Source organism: Trichosurus vulpecula, chromosome 3 (genome assembly GCF_011100635.1).
Source record: "Trichosurus vulpecula isolate mTriVul1 chromosome 3, mTriVul1.pri, whole genome shotgun sequence".
Taxonomy (NCBI): domain Eukaryota; kingdom Metazoa; phylum Chordata; class Mammalia; order Diprotodontia; family Phalangeridae; genus Trichosurus; species Trichosurus vulpecula.
Window position 1 is genome coordinate 126,837,042 of NC_050575.1, and position 16,090 is coordinate 126,853,131.

Genomic DNA, 16,090 nt, shown 5'->3' on the forward strand with positions numbered 1-16,090 from the left:
AGTGCATGTCTAATGAGGTTGGAAGCCAAACAGAAAGGTCATTATTAGCTCCTATCAGTAAAATGAATTAGCCAAATTCAAGAAATTCACTTCTGCTGCTGTACATATCTTGAAATTTCTACTTCAAGTATCTTCTCTCTGGATAAAGTTGGAATAAAAGAAATCACTAGATGCAACATCTATACCCAAACCTGCTGACTTTGCAAGTTTTAGCTTTAGGACATAAACCCCAAGAACCAGGCAATATCTATTCTGAGTTTGTCAGGGCACTCCATGGCAACCTCATCTAATCTCACTGCTCCAAGGGAGAATCAGATTATGCTACTCTGAGCTAAAATCTGAGGGCCTGGAAAGACAGGTCTCATGTTACTTTTCTATGATTCAAAGCACTAGAGTTGGGAGATCTACAAAACCACAATGACTTTAAAAGAAGATATGTTTTATTACCTGTGTGTGACATTAAGCAAATCACTTAACCTCTCAGGACCCTACTTCTTCAATTTTCAGTTGAAAGAGGAGGTAGCAATGAATTCCAAAAACCATGATCCTTAAAAGCCAATTTAAAATGCATTCTCTTTAACAAATAAACATAAAGAATTAAGTTGTACCCTTCAAAGATGTGTGTTTCTCTCTCTCTCTCTCTCTCCTCCTCCTCTACCTCCTCCTCCTCCTCCTCCTCTCATGTGCTCCCTCTCTTTTTCTCTCATTCCACCTCTCTCAAAAACATTCGATTCCTGAAACATTTCCTAGGACCACTACTAAATTTGTACTCATTGCATCAAAGGAAAACAAAATATAATTAACAAGTGGAATGTTATGAGCCATTATGAGAAATAAATCCTGGGGAAACAGGGTTTAGTGGGGTCTTTGGGTACAACTCATTTGCTTTATATCGGCAAACTTATTTAACTTACTTGGCAATCAAGAAGAAAGTCCACTAAAAGTCAACTTGTTTATGCAGAAAGAAGACAGCTATTAAGTTCTATATAAATAATTGCTGGAAAAAGATCCTTTACATGAGCAGTGAGGATGACCTACTACAACAAGAATTAAACTCTTCACTAAGATTTAACCTCCGACCTCCACTCTACTAAGGAGCCAGTGGCCAATACCAAATGCCCATCTTTTTAGATGAAGGTTCCGAATTCAACAGAGTCATCTTGGTTGAGGGAAAGGAACATAAAAGATCTCATAAGAGGTACTGAGAAGATGAAAGGGAAATTTTTAGGAAGACATTATTCATCTAAGCAAGGATTTTTAGTCTGAACATTTCTCAACATTGTGGTTTTGAATCTCTATTCAATTTCCCAAGGCAGGCCTACCTACTTCTTGCTAGATGTATCAAATGAAAATATCCAGTTCATCACTGTCTTCAACTCAGCCAAGAGGCCTAATTCCCACTCTGTATCACATTTGGAAAAATCTCAACATAGATAAATGTACACATATCCTAAGAATCAAGGGCAAAGGGGGAAAATCATCAAATCCTAGAGCAAGAAGGAGCCTACAATGCAATCCCCTTCCCAACAGATGGAATTTTCAACAGATGGAATTTTCAACACTTCAATGCACTTTGCCTTCTAACACCAAAAAACATAGTCAGAGAATGCACTAACATGGTCTTATGTCTCTTAAGAATATCATATTGCTAAGTGATTTTTAAAATCATTTCCAAGACTTGGATACTTGTCCATTTTAACCAGTGGTGGTTTTAGGAACTCCAAACCAGGTAACACCTTTGGACCCAGTGAACTTTATGTTCCTGATTTACCAATGACCTAGGGACTGAATATCAGAATGGTAGTACATTTACTAGCTACTATTACATCAGATTTCTCAAAAGCTAGGGGCATGCACAATGATCATATCAATACAATAAACAAAAAAAGAAGTGTCAACTTTCTCATGGTAAGCATGTTTTAGCTGAGAAATGTTTCCAAAAGGCCTATTTCTTTTGCATTTCATGATCAATTAGAAAGCTGCCCCAGAATCTGCTGTGTCCAGATATCATGCAGACCAATGTTTATGATAAGGAAGTATTAAGTCTCTTACCCAGCTGTCCCAAACTTATGCTAGGATAAGAAACTACCCTGAATTTCAAAGCCATATAAAATGTACAGATTCTGTATGAAAAAAAGTTGTCCCAGCAACTTTACAATTCATAATAGAAATAAAATTGCTACTCAGAAGCAAATATAAAACGTAAGTTCATTTTAATCTATACATATCAAATACATTTCAACCGCTAGTCCACAGGAAATGCTTGAAATTAAAAAAAAAATACTTATTAAAACATCTGGTCTAATCCCCAGATTTTTTAATTAAGACCAAGCTAGTTTACTGAAATGGAAAATAAATCATCAAAATTGTTAAAGACAAATTTCTTTGTCTTAAATCTAGGTGGTCTCTACAGAATGGACTTTCATTATTCTAAGTCTCAGCAAAGCCAACATGGCCAACAGCATGAGTCATTTGATTCAGTGAGTCTTCCAAAGTTGGCTTTACATTCAGGTTCTAGAGCTTCTTGTTATTTCTATAACTTTTACTGAGGTTATCTTCCTACTAGAACTATATGGGTACAGGCAATGGGCAACATGGATGTTCATTCTTCAAAGAACTGGTTGCCCCCTAAGAAACTGGCTATTTGAGCCTTAGTGTATAGAAATATGGTACTACATGTAAGGGAGGAAAGGAGGCAGCTCTGAGCACCAAGGCTGACCTTCCAGTTTTCAAAATGGCAGGATGCAGACTATAAACAGTGCTCTGATGTTAGAAACCACCGGAAGATGGGTTTGCTCTTACCACCTCACAATTCTTTTTAAAGGTGTGTACATACATGTATCTAATTTACATGCACGTTATACATATATGTATGTACATCCACATGTACATTTTGTATATATGTATATGTACACACATAAGTTTGGATACAAATGTCCATAATAAATACACACACATATTTGAGATACAAATGCATGCATATACACACTTTGAGTACATATATGTATAGATATTTAAGACACATATATGTAACTACATAAACACACATTGTATACAGACATGTATATACATATTTGATATACGTGCGAGTGCACATATTTTACTTACATATATACATGTATAGATGCACGTGTCTTACATGCATATTTGTGACATTTGTGTGTGAATATACAAACATACTACTATATGTGTGTATATGCACATGTATAGCTTTATATATCTATATATATCTATATATATAGTTGAATACATACTTTTCCGTATCTAGACACACATATGTACATACACACACACCCCCAGCAATGGGGAATTTATTTATCTTCAGAAGAAAATAACTGCATGTCTTTAAAAGGAAAAGTTAAATATCACACATTCAGACCATGACATTTACAAAGATCGAACATCTCTAAGACCTAATAGATTAATAAATAAGTGCATCCTGTATGATTGTCATAGATGCAAGTGGGTTTAAGTTGCTTTATAATGTTGCATTTTCTCTTTAATCAGAAAAGAAAAAGTCTTACCTTTTTATACTGAGATCACAGCTTAGCCACTACATTTCAGCCTATTTTATACAAGTGTCTATGGCTACGAAGGTCCAAGGAGAACACGAATAAAGAGTTATAAAGAAACAGGCTGAAAACTGCTTAAAAGTATTAACCTGCAACACAGAGAGGGGCCAACACCAGTATGTGAGTGAAATACAACAAGAGGTATTTCCTCAGTGCTTCTGCTAATTGTAGTTTAACTAGGTTATGATCTTCAAGTACTTGCACAATTGTTCCCCCAGAACAATCTCATCTTATAATCAACAAAGCCTGGCAGCTAACTCATTTTGCCAGGGACAGAAGACCACAACTCCAGACCTAACTGAGGAATGACTTCTCTCACCCTAGAAGTAACCATAAACCTTCCTGTATCATTTTTCCTGGCACTGCAACATATTGTTAGGCTGTGAGGTTCTGTGACCCTCAGAAGCTAAAGAACCAAATTAATCTGAGTGAGAAACAAGTCATTGCCCAAGTTCTAGTAGACTCAAGTGATACCTGTTGAATATCATAGTCCATATCTTGTCCAACATGCAGGGGAAATGGCTTCAAGAAAGATACCTGCTTTGGACTGACAAATAACAAGATCCCTTCTACCACACCCTACCCAACCCCACTAGCCCAGAAAATTCTATTAGGATAGGGACTAGATGTTACTTATCAAATTCCCACCTCCCCCAAGCGCCTAACACAGTGCTTTGCACACAGCAAGCAGGCGCTTGACAAATGTTTGTTGAATTGTTGGTGCTAACTTACGCAGTTAGGAATTCAACTCTTCGGTTTCTGTGAGAAAAAACTTTAAAAAACACACACAAAAAAAAACAAACAGGAAAAAAAAAAAACAAACAAAAACCAGCAGAGGTTAACAGGCTCAGGAGCTCACAGATTCACTACAAATTCTACATAAGTCTGTAACTTCCTAACTTGAAACTAAGCTATAAGGATATAAGAAGTACTGTATATACATCTATTGCTGAGTTTCCCAAAAGAGGAAAGAGACCCCCATGGCTTTGAGTCAAAGTATTGCTCTTCCATCAAAAGATCTGAGTTCATGTCAAGTCAGCACTTTCAAAAGGAAGATACCAAAGCTGTGGATTTGAAAGCTGCATTAAGTCACATTTGCTCTCAAGACCAAGACAGAGAAATAGCCATTTGGAGCCACACAACCTGATGGTTCTAGAAGTCAGAGAAGAAATCTTGAGGGCCCAAGTGTATAATAAAAGGTGCGACGCTCAGAGGCTGACAATAGGGGCTGTCAATGAAAAAACCACCTACAACAGGGAAAAGAGTAGAGAAAATTTCCGGTTAATTCCAGCAGTTTGGTGGAGCCAAGGGCTCCATTTAAATTTCTCTGCTCTTTCAGCTGTAAGTGGAATTTTCATTACAAAATGGAGGGAGGGAGGAAGAGGACACTTTGAACTCATCATGGTCTCTCAAAAGTTCGAACTTACAGAAGGGTTATCATTTCTACCAGGAAACTGACAGCTCATTCATTTTCAGTAAAAGCAGAGAAATGTAAAGTAATGCGGCAACTGGGCAAGTTTACAATGTGGTTAGTAACTCCCAACAAACAACAAAATTTAAAAAAAAAAAGAAAGAAAGAAAGAAAGAAAGAGAATGGACTCTGTAGAAATCGTTTGAAATGACTGCCATCATGTTGGAAAAGAGCACAGCTCCCTTTCTTGGAGTTGTAGAGGGCTCTGGTAAGTACACCAAGTGAGCTATGTCAAAGAATTTTCTACAGATTGGAACTTGGAACTCAAATTGGATGGTCAATTTTAAATAACTGGGCGGTCAATTTCAAATAACAGTATAGCTGCAGACATCAATTATTAGTAGGACTCCAAAATGAAAGAGAAGACATAATTCTAATGGATGATTAATTTTTAAAAACTGGATGCTACCAGCCATGCTTTTTCTTCTCAGTGATGGCTTTATTTCATCCATAGGTCAGCAGAATACGATCAAAAACCATAGTCAAAACTCCCCTTTGAAATTACCCCCTCGTGGTCCATTTTCAACAAAAATAATGTTTGATTAAAGTATCACCCACCACTAGTGAAGGCAAAGAAAGGGCAGGCTTATAGATTTTTATCTATATTCCAAAGGCTCTATGCTACTGAGAGTAAAATATTTTCATTGAATGGTAATGACCCAATATCCTATCATGTACTTCCTACCATCATACACATCAAAAAACTTTCATGTGTACAGATCAATCATTTGAATACAGAAGAAAACCTCATTCTTACAGATCTTAGAAAGCCACAAGAGTTGACTCTGAAGAATGGGGACTACAAGAAGACAATCAACCCATTCCTGAGATACCACAAGTTTGTAAGCCTCACAGGCCCAAACCTTGGCTTCATAAGGGGGTGAGTTTCTTAAATCAAACAAACCACTACTTTTCTAGTCACAGTAACATGAGCTTTCCCATTGTGACCAGTGACAGAAGTGGAGTGCCTCAAGGCTGCTAACCCCCACCCTGCTGCTTTGTACCAGCTCAAATACTTAAGCCTAAGAAGAAATGCTGACCCATGGCTGAAATCTGTCACTTTCCACAGCAGCACTCAACAAGAATTGGGACAATTGAATAGCAAGTTTTCATGGGGACCTTGTTGCTGCTTTGATCTCCAAGAATTAAAGTGGAAAAAGGAAACCCCTTCATGGAATCCAAGGAAAATTGCTAATCAGCTCTGCCTGTAAAGTCCCAGGAGTGAACACAGTAGCTTACAGAGTGAAGGCCACAAGAACAAGAGGGCTGATTGATTGATTTGTCATCTTTTATGGTTCACTGATTGTTAAAAATGGAAGGGACCTTCGAGATGGTCTAGTCCAACCTTCATTTGACAGAGGCAGAAACTGAGGCCTAAAAAGGATAAAGGACTTGCCCAAGGACACACATTAAATTACAGAGCCATGACTTGAATCCAAGGCTCCTGACTCCTAGTTCAGGGCTCTTTCCACTGTAACAAGCTGCCTTGAACTCAAAAACCATTACATTTCTTCTCCTTGCTGCCTCCCATCTCTGGGCAATATCCACATGTAAAAGCAATCCTCTGTTTACAGAATCAGTCTTGAACTCAGATTGGGATAGAGGAAGAGGGTATTACGTAAGTCCCTGGTCCAAAGTAGGCTCACAAAATTAAAGGGCTCATCTACCATTAACATTTTTTGGTTGTTATTTGGCAATCTGCTTACGGATGTGAGGGTCCATCTCTACCCTACTAAATTATAAAGCACTGAGTTATGACTATGTCCTTCATCTTTAAGCCCTAAGAAGTTTTAAGTATGCTCAGATAGCAAGTATAAAAAATAAGCTAAAACACTATACCAAACCCCAATTTCATTCACTAGCCTGATTACACACCTTAGTATTTACAGAATTGGAAATTAAATTAAGTTTCTCTAATACTAAAAAATAAATAAATAACTGCAGCCTGAACTGAGTTAACCCTGGGCCAAGAATAGAAGACTGCATCAGGAACCAGGCATTACTCTGTGTTACAACAAAAACAGTTTATTTGTGATCCTTGTTTTATACTCTATACATCCTTCACAAATTTAATTTTACATAATCTGAGACTTCATTTAAAACAAACTTTGAGCGGCTAGTTTGTCCCCTAGAACAGAAGGGCTGGTATAAGTTATTATCGGAAAATGAGGTAACGTTTCACAGAACTAGGTTTTTTTGTTGGGGGTAAGGGAATGGAAGGTTTGTGTGTATTTTTTTTCAAGTTTTAGAGAACTAAATTTGCATTTGTTAAAATCAAAAAATCAAAAGTAGGAAAAGATGTTCTTTACAAATCATTTTTGCGCCAAGTTATATGTTCAAAGGAAACCGGATAAAAAGGCTTGTTCTCTCTTCTAATATTCGGGACTGGACTGGATTGTTGCTCAATCAATAGGAATTAGCTTCAGCCATTTGCTAAAAGAATGAGTAGTGGGGAACTGGATAGGTTGGGAATTTCATAACGGGCAACAGAACCATTCTCTTGGGTAAACCTACAGAGAGAAGAAACGGAGAGGACTCCAAATGAGTTTAACAATCCAAAAATCAGATTAAAAATTCTTAACAGTAATATTATTAACCCTTTCCAGATTAGTCAGTCAATGTATTTGGTTTCAGGAGAGGTCCAGCAAGAGGCATCAACAATAATTCTTTTGTTATGTACGATACTTTGCCTAATAATTATTGCTTTGGGAAGGCTCTAATTCCACCCCCTTTTCCCCCCTCCCCCAAAATAGACTTAGGTAAGTGATCTTACTATGAATAACCAAAGATTGAGGGTAATACTGTTGGGTTGTAATTCTGAAATTACTTTCAAAATACAAATGTCTTTTCTTAGAAGTTTGGTGTTTTTCATTTTATGGTACCAAAATAAATTATGAAAAGTTAAGCCCAACTCTGCTCTCTGGAGATTAGCCAACCGGGAAGAATGCTGAAATAAAGCCCCAACCAAGAGAATCCTTAACACAGGAGGGGGCAATATAATGGTAATATTGGCATGGCAAATCTGGAAAGATTAATGGCTTGCTGAATTTCATGATTAAATCAGTTCTTGTGGCCTCGCAAACTTCTGCATACTCAGATAGGGTTTGAAAATCGGCTCCTGTTTCTGTTCGCTCAGATTTAACCTATATAGAAATCACAAAGCAGCAACAGCAGGTATTTAAGAGCACCAGATGATCAGAGGAACATTTCCCAACATGCAACAGCTTTACAAAGGCCAAAAGACATGTTTCCCTTACAGCCAAAAGAAAGCGCCATTTAAGTAGTTTTGCATCACAAGAACATTTCTTTAAAAAAAAAAAAACTCTTTATGTGGAAAAATGGGGCATCTAATATCACACATTTTTGAAGTCAGTTATATGGGACAAAGAGGATGGAAACATTTGCAAGTCAGGCTCTATGTGGACAGAAGCACAGTGTTAACAGAGGACAGAATAGTGATTAGGTAAAGAGCAATAGAGGGAAATAGGAATGTAGTTTGGACACAGGATGGTACTGGTATAAAAAAGTGTGTGCCATACCTATACTAAGTGGTAATCATTCAATCTGTTTATATGGTTAGCTTAAGAGCACAGAGATCCAGATTTAAGTACTAAGATCTAACACTTACCAGTCACACATGGGCTAAAAGTGACTAACCCTCTCTACAACTCAGTTTGCTCATCTGTAAAATGGAGTAGAATTACTTCCCCTGATGTTGCAAGGTTATTACATTCAATGACTGAAGGAACATCTAAAACCCAGCGTGACTTTACTATATTCTGCCAGGATGCAAGTATCTCATTTTTGGGAATATATATTACTACAACTTCCCATGGCAGGAATGACAACTATAACAGGTCAAGCAAGGTTTCCATTTGACAGTAGCTTAAAGTCAAAAAGTATAATAATGGTATATGCAATGATAAAGTATAGAAGGACTAGCTCCAAGATAAGGGCATCACCTAATTTAGCTTCTAGAGATCACATTAAGGCTTTTTTCCCATTATCCTAAACATACTACTCACTTCTATAGATGCACTACACACCACACACACACTGACATCTTTCAAATAACTACTTCCAAAAACATGGAACCCAAGTCAGGGCAAGTATGTGTGACCATATTACTGACTCCAAAATGTTCTGCCTCCATTACCACATAAACCTCATTCAAAGTTACCAAAAGAGCCAGGTGGGACAAACCCATGATTGGCTATTGGAGTCTTTCTGCTGTTCACACAGTGGTGATAGAAGATTCCATCCAGCCAACTGAAATCTTCCCTAGAACTGTCGGGTTCTCTTTAGAACAGCCAGTCAGTGAGATTATGGAAAGTTAGAAAGAACCTTAATTATCATTGAATTCAATTGCCTCATTTGACAGATGAGGAAAGTGAAACCCAGAAAGTAAAAACTGACTTGCCCAGTGTCAGAGAATGATTTAGTTAGAGACAGATTTAAAATCTGCATGTCCCGGATCCCAAGACAGAATGACTTCCATTACACTATACCATCACCCCTATTCTCTAGCCCTGTAATCTATAATGGGATTTAACTCCCAGTTTATATTCTAGGAGCAATGAATTCCCAAAGCAACACATGTAGAAGTGAAGGGATACTTTTGCTATTTGGTATTTACTGCACATCTCTAATCTTATCAGTAAGGTTCAGTATTACATCTAATTAGTGTTACATACAATTGAGAGCAGCCTATATGATTTGCACATCCCCAGAATTCATCCCTACATCAGATAATACTCATGGCCCTTAGGTTGTCTTTGAATAGAGCGTAACTTGGCTGTAAGGAGAACTTGTTAAAATAGTCAAATTCAATACGGTAAGAAAACAAGCAGTTAGACAAGCAGTCCTTCAACAACCAGGAAAAGCAACAAAGGAAGGAAGCTACTCCAACCAAACCAAGAACCACAAGGTTATGGCATTGTTCAAAGTGAATTTTAGTGTGGTCACCATACTAATTGAGTTTCTTAGGGTCCCTCTAGTTAATTGATACGAACCCTGAAATCAAACTGGAGTTTGGACTGCTGGGATAGAGTCAGGAATGGCAGAGGTCAGTAAGAGGTTGTACATACCATAGGCTGGAGCAGCTGTGCTATAGCCATAGGGTGTGCCGTAACCTAGAGCAAACAATGAAATAAGAGATCAAGGCTTGAAAAATTAAAACACCTGCACTAACCACTCATAAAAATGAGCTAAGTACGTCCACTAAAACATAGAACATTAGAGTAGCAATGATCCTTAAAGGTGGAAATATCTTTAAAACATGTCAGAGTCAGAAGGGACCTTAGAAAAGTATCTGTATAGCAATGAGTCTCACTCCTATAATTCTTTACAGGTTACAAACCAGCTGCTTGACCATACACCTGGGATGGAGAAAGAGCAATGATTATCACACCCATTTTAGCAGTTAAGGAAATTAAGAGTCAGAGAACAGAAGTGATTTGCCCACAGGAATGGGACTGGCAAACAGCAAGGAAAACAAGCTTTGGACCTAGAGTAAGGAGACCCTAGAATGAGTCCTAATTGGCTTTGCCATTGCTTAGCTAAGGTCACAGCAATCACAGTGTCTCATCTCTAAATTTCAGCTTCTTCACCTATAAAATGACTGGGTTAGACTACTTTGGAACCAGAAGGGACCTTAAAGATCATATAGTCCAGTCCAACCTTGTCATTTTACATGTAAAGAACCTGAAGTTCAGAAGAGTTTAATTACCTGTCAAAAGGAGCAGAGTCAGACATGAATTCCTGTCTTACGGCTCAAATTCAAATCCCCTTTCATTATGCTGTTCTCCCTCTATCCCTGCAAAGTCCCTTGGAGAACTAGTGGTCCAAAATGTGGAGAATCTATGATAAAACTGGATAATATTCCATGTCTTCTTACTCCAGATACAAGGCTCCTTCCACCATGCTAAGCTCTCTTATTAAGTCGATGATCAGCAATCTTAATAGCAGAACTAATTTTAGTCTGCAAACTTTTATTTAGGGCCTTAAGAAAACCCAATATTCACTTGTAACCATCGGTGAAAGAAAACAGGTAACAAGTACACCACGGACACAAGCAAACTAAAAATGAATTACTCAATGAATTTAAATCTAGGGAAAGGAAAAAAAATAAAAATTGTAGCTGCTATTTATAAAACACTTTGTGGTAACAAAGCCCATTCACATCTATCTCCCATGTGACCCTGAAAGAGAGGCTGGCCATGGTTTTATTATTCCTGAATTAGAGATGATAAAACTTAACATCAGAAAAGATTAGTGGATTGAGAAAGAGGTACTTAAGACATCACTTAACACAATCTTCTCAGTTTTACAGATGGACAAAGTGAGGTTGAGAGAGGAATTGCTTTATCCAAGATTACACAGGTATTATCATACACGTATTAAACAGATGAAATGACTTTCCCAAGGTCACCTCAATGACTGGTACTAACTCAGGTCTTCTCACCACAAATCACAGCCATGTATTCAAGGCCTTTAGGTTCAGTCATTCTATGTCCTAATCTTATAATAGGGAAAAGCACCATTGTTTGCTGGGAAAAGTAAACTATGGACTGAAGAAATCAGTGGACCTGAATCATGGTTCTACTTTATGACCTTGGAAAATACACTTCAATGTTGGGGGAAAAGGTTCCTCATCTATAAAATATAATTATAGAAAATATATAAAATACAAAGTATAAAATCATAATAAGGTAGATAGTTGAACGACGTAGTTATAGAAATCCAATGAATCATTTCTGTGTTAGATTGGTTTCTAACCAAAAAATGCTATATAAATTTATTATCAGAAGGAATATCTCTTCACCATGGGCCCACTCAAGTAGCGAACATGAATAGTAAGCACGAGACACAAAAAAAAGAGGAAATGAAATAACTATAACAAGAAAAAGCCTAGCTCTAGAAGTATCAACTCTTCAGGCAACTACATTACACATCAATTAATATGTAGTTAATTTTCAATTATATCAGCATGCCAGTCAATGAAGATACTGTTCAAAGTATGCCAGCTTCTCATAATGGAGCTCTTAAAAAAAAAAAACACACATCAGTAGGATGAATGGAGCCATAGGAAAATATGGTAAAAACTTTTCTAAGGACTTGGGATGGGGCAGCTAGGTGGCGCACTGGACCTGGAGTCAGGAGGACCCAGGATCAAATCCAGCCTCAGACACTTGACACACTTAGTAGCTGTGTGACCTTGGGCAAGTCACTTAACCCCCAATTGCCCTGCCTTCCCCCCTCCAAAAAAAAAGAAAGAAAGAAAGAAAGACAGAAATCCCGAAAACAAAAGGGAAAATAAAAAGGACTTGGGAGACCACAAATCCGAGCTAAAGTCATTTTCTTGATACTCATTAGCTGTATAAAATCTAGAACTGGAAGGTACCTTTAAGGCCATCTAATCCAACCATTCATTTTACAGATGAACTCAGGCCCTATGCCTCTCCCCTCAAAGAAATGCTGTCAGCTTCTTTTTAGGGGAAATGTGAGCTCCAACGGTTATCCAATAATGAAAAATAATAGTTCTTCAAAGATAAGGACTAGATAAGGCTGAGTAAATAGAAGGAGGATGTCAAGAAGAGAAAGAATATGTGCTTATGTCCCCTCCTCTACTTAGATCACATGTGAAATATTATGTCCAACTGCAGTTGCCACAATTTAAAGAATGACACTGACAAGCTAAAACTTCTGGAAAGGAGAGCAATTAGGATAGCAAAGGTCTAGTAACCGTACTGTACACATATTGGTTACAAAGGTTGACATTTATATAGCCCTCTGAAGGTTGATCACAGTAATAGCAATGAATTTGGAGTTAGGAGACCTGGGTTGAAGTCCCATTTCTAGTACTTCCTGGAAGAAACCCTGGGCAAGTCATAATCTGAGTGTCAGTTTCCCCATACGTAAAACAGGGAGCAGCAATATTGGCAAATGCTTATGTAGTACTTACTGCATGAGATGATTGTTAGTAAAGCACTGTAGAAATCTTAGAGGGTTAGTGAATTCAAAGAACTGGAGAAAAATATTGGAGGATAAACAGAAAGAGATGATTACTATCTGCAAGGATTTGAAGGGCTGTACTGTAGAGCAGAACTATGAAGTTACAGGAAAACAAATTTCAATAGGAAAAACAAAATCAGAGCCAGAATGGAACTTAGAAATCATTTAGTTCAACCCCCTCCCCGCCCCATATATGCAAGTCACCAAGAGTACAGAGAAAGGACTAAAGAGAAAGCCTTAGGGAACACCCAGTTAGGGACCATGACATGTAAGAAAATCCAATAAAAGAAACCAAGGAGTCGGGGGGAGTGGGGGGGTTCCCGCAGGGGCTCATAGCACACACATGTGGGGCAGAAAACCAGACAGAGTAAAACAGCATCATGAAAACCCAAAGAAGAGGAGAAAGGAGTCAATAGCTTCAATTGCAGCCTAGATCAAGAAAGATGAGAAGTGAGAAGACTATCAAATTTAAGTGCTCACCGGTAACTTAGAAGAGAGTAGGTTCAGGTGAGTGACTGCCAGATTACCTGCCAGAGTATCAAGGGTTAAAAAGTGGGTGTGGGAGAGAAGTGAAGGTAACAAGTACAAACAGCTTTTACAAGGAGGTCATAGAATAAAAGGTTGATAGATAGGGTCTACTACAGGTTTTTAAAGGAAGGGGGGAAATCTGAGAATGTTTGAAGGCAGTAAGGAAGGAACCATTAAATACAGATAGGCTTGAAGGAGGAAGAAAGGGAATAGGAAGAGCAAGAGGAGAGGAGAGGAAAGGAACAAAGGGCACCTCATTGTTGGAACCTAGGCAAAAGGAGGAGAAAGTGGAAAGTGACATCAAGGAGGTCTGAGATGAAAAGAAGAAAGAAGAGGGAGACAATGGCCTGTGTTTTCTTCTTTTGTGTGTCTGCAGGCAGCACAATGTAGTGCACCCAAGATGTGAGCACAAACCCAGGTCTTCTACTTACTAGCCATGTGACCCTGGACTAATCTCTTCACCACTCAATCAGTTTCCTCATCCGTTCAATGGGGTTAGAATAAAAAAATGTGATCTGTAAACCATGAAGTGATAGAGAAATAGGAGGCTACTTTTGTTTTAAACATCCCAAAGATGGGCATGGGAGGGGTTGGGGGAGAGTTGGGGGTTGAGTTTTCAAAATTCAGTTGAGAAAAGTCAAACCTTTTGTAGGCAGCTAAGCCTGGAAATCAGGAAGATCTGAATTCAAGTTTGGCCTCTGGGCAAGTTAATTTAACCTGTCTTTCCTCTCAGTTTAATCAACTGTAAAATGAAGACCACAGCACGGATCAAATGAAATAATATTTGTAAAGCATTTGTTAGCACAGTGCCTGGCACATAATAAGCACTTAATAAATGCTTATCCCCACCCCACCCCAAATATGGTGTCCTACCTGGAGCTATGTAACCAGGGGCAGCTGCAGCGCCAACAAAAGCTCCTCTTGCAAGGGTTCCTCTTCCTCTCCCCCGAGCTGCCTGGACAGCTGCTGACACAGCTGTATTTACTACACCCTTGGCCTGTTACCAATGACACACTGTTCATTACTTATAGAAATTGGAAATGTCATCATCTTACCTCTTTAATGCATATATTATACACATACCAGGATACTTTAAAAGACCCACAGTTTCATAAGGATATATATTCCTTCCATTGACACAAATCTCAAACCTTCTATCTCACAGTAAGATAATAACACTTTTTTCTTTTTTTTAACTCACCATCACCAGTTTTCTGATGATGAACCTTTCTACCACGGGCAGACATGTCCTTGGATTCAAATTTAAGAACTGCTAGAGCGTGCACTCCATTGGCATAAGCTTCAAGAACTCAAGGTCACCTCCATGTGTTATATTATATGCCCAGTGTCGCAGACGTTATGCCTATTGTCCAAAGAGGCAAGCTAAGTAAAAAAAGCTCATCATCAGAAAGCTGGACACAGAAACTAATGAAAATGTCTAACTAAAGTGTGGAGAGGGTTGTGATCTGTGTCAATAAAGGTGACATCCAAACCAGTATGGATTAAAATAAATAGTACTAAAATAAAGCTAATAATCCTATTAGAGTTCAAGCAGTGCTACAATTTTTATTGGTTCTCCTGTACAATAAGCCTGGTAGTTAAAACTAATAAATTTATTATAAGTTCTACTATAATGTGCTATATCACAAAAGCACCAGACAATCCATCAAAAGCTGACCCATCACCAGGTTACCTCAATATATATTTGGAAAAATATACCAGTATCAAAATGAGGCCCAAGGAAGCCTTTAGGATTTTGAAACCATTGTAACCAAAACTGATTATAAGGTCCTCTATCTGTAGGAGAACTAAATTTAAATCTAAGCTCTAAGAGTAATAAGTTGTGTGACTCCTAGGCAAGTGACTTCCCCTCTCAGAACCTTGGTTTCTATAATATGGTGATAACATATGCATCGCTAACCTTGCTGAAATACCGTAATATAAAAACTTCGCAAGCCTTTAAGTATAATAGCTATTATTATTACCAACACTTAAATAGGACAGCAGGTCAAGCTATAAAATTCCCAATCAAAATCCAACTTAGAGGGGGGGAAAGGAGATAGGAAATAGAGCTGAGTGCAAAACAAGACAATATTGTAATGTTTGGCAACTCCTGTCTATACAAGATGACTTAGAAGTTCTTCATGGCCAATCCCAATTTAAATATCAGAAATTACTATGTTTGTCTCCAAACTGTGAAGTCAGTGACCTAAGAAAAAGATGTCAAGGGAAAATACATGGAGACACTGTTTTCAGTTTTTCAGAAGTGTCTCACCCTCCCCCATTCCTTTGGCTTTTTCCTGCTCCAACTACATTATGTTCTACTGACAAAGTAATTTTCATAAAGGATGGCTCTAATCAGGCTATTCCCTTGCAAACACCCTGAATTTTCCCCTAGTTCTCAGTAAATAAAGTTCAAGGCTCCTTAGCTTCATATTCAAAGGCACTCCACAAATTTGGTTCCAAACCACCTTTGTAGTCTTACTCAAACTTATTTCAAACATTT

General features: G+C 38.0%; 1 protein-coding gene across 4 annotated transcripts in view; it reads right to left on the bottom strand.

The window, feature by feature from the left end:
- Positions 1–7,042: 7,042 nt before the first annotated feature.
- The window catches only part of LOC118844204 (spermatid perinuclear RNA binding protein), a 140,679-nt gene continuing 131,631 nt past the window's right edge, over positions 7,043–16,090 (bottom strand). For 3 of the 4 annotated variants that reach the window (XM_036752044.1, XM_036752045.1, XM_036752047.1), the window contains 3 exons: positions 14,458–14,581; positions 10,131–10,175; positions 7,043–7,553 (listed from right to left, as the gene is read on the bottom strand). In XM_036752044.1, coding sequence (XP_036607939.1) covers positions 7,477–7,553; positions 10,131–10,175; positions 14,458–14,581 — 246 coding nt within the window. In that variant the 3' untranslated portion in view covers positions 7,043–7,476. Of the gene's footprint in view, positions 7,554–10,055; positions 10,176–14,457; positions 14,582–16,090 lie in introns of all 4 variants that reach the window. The other variant, XM_036752046.1, reaches the window with a different exon arrangement.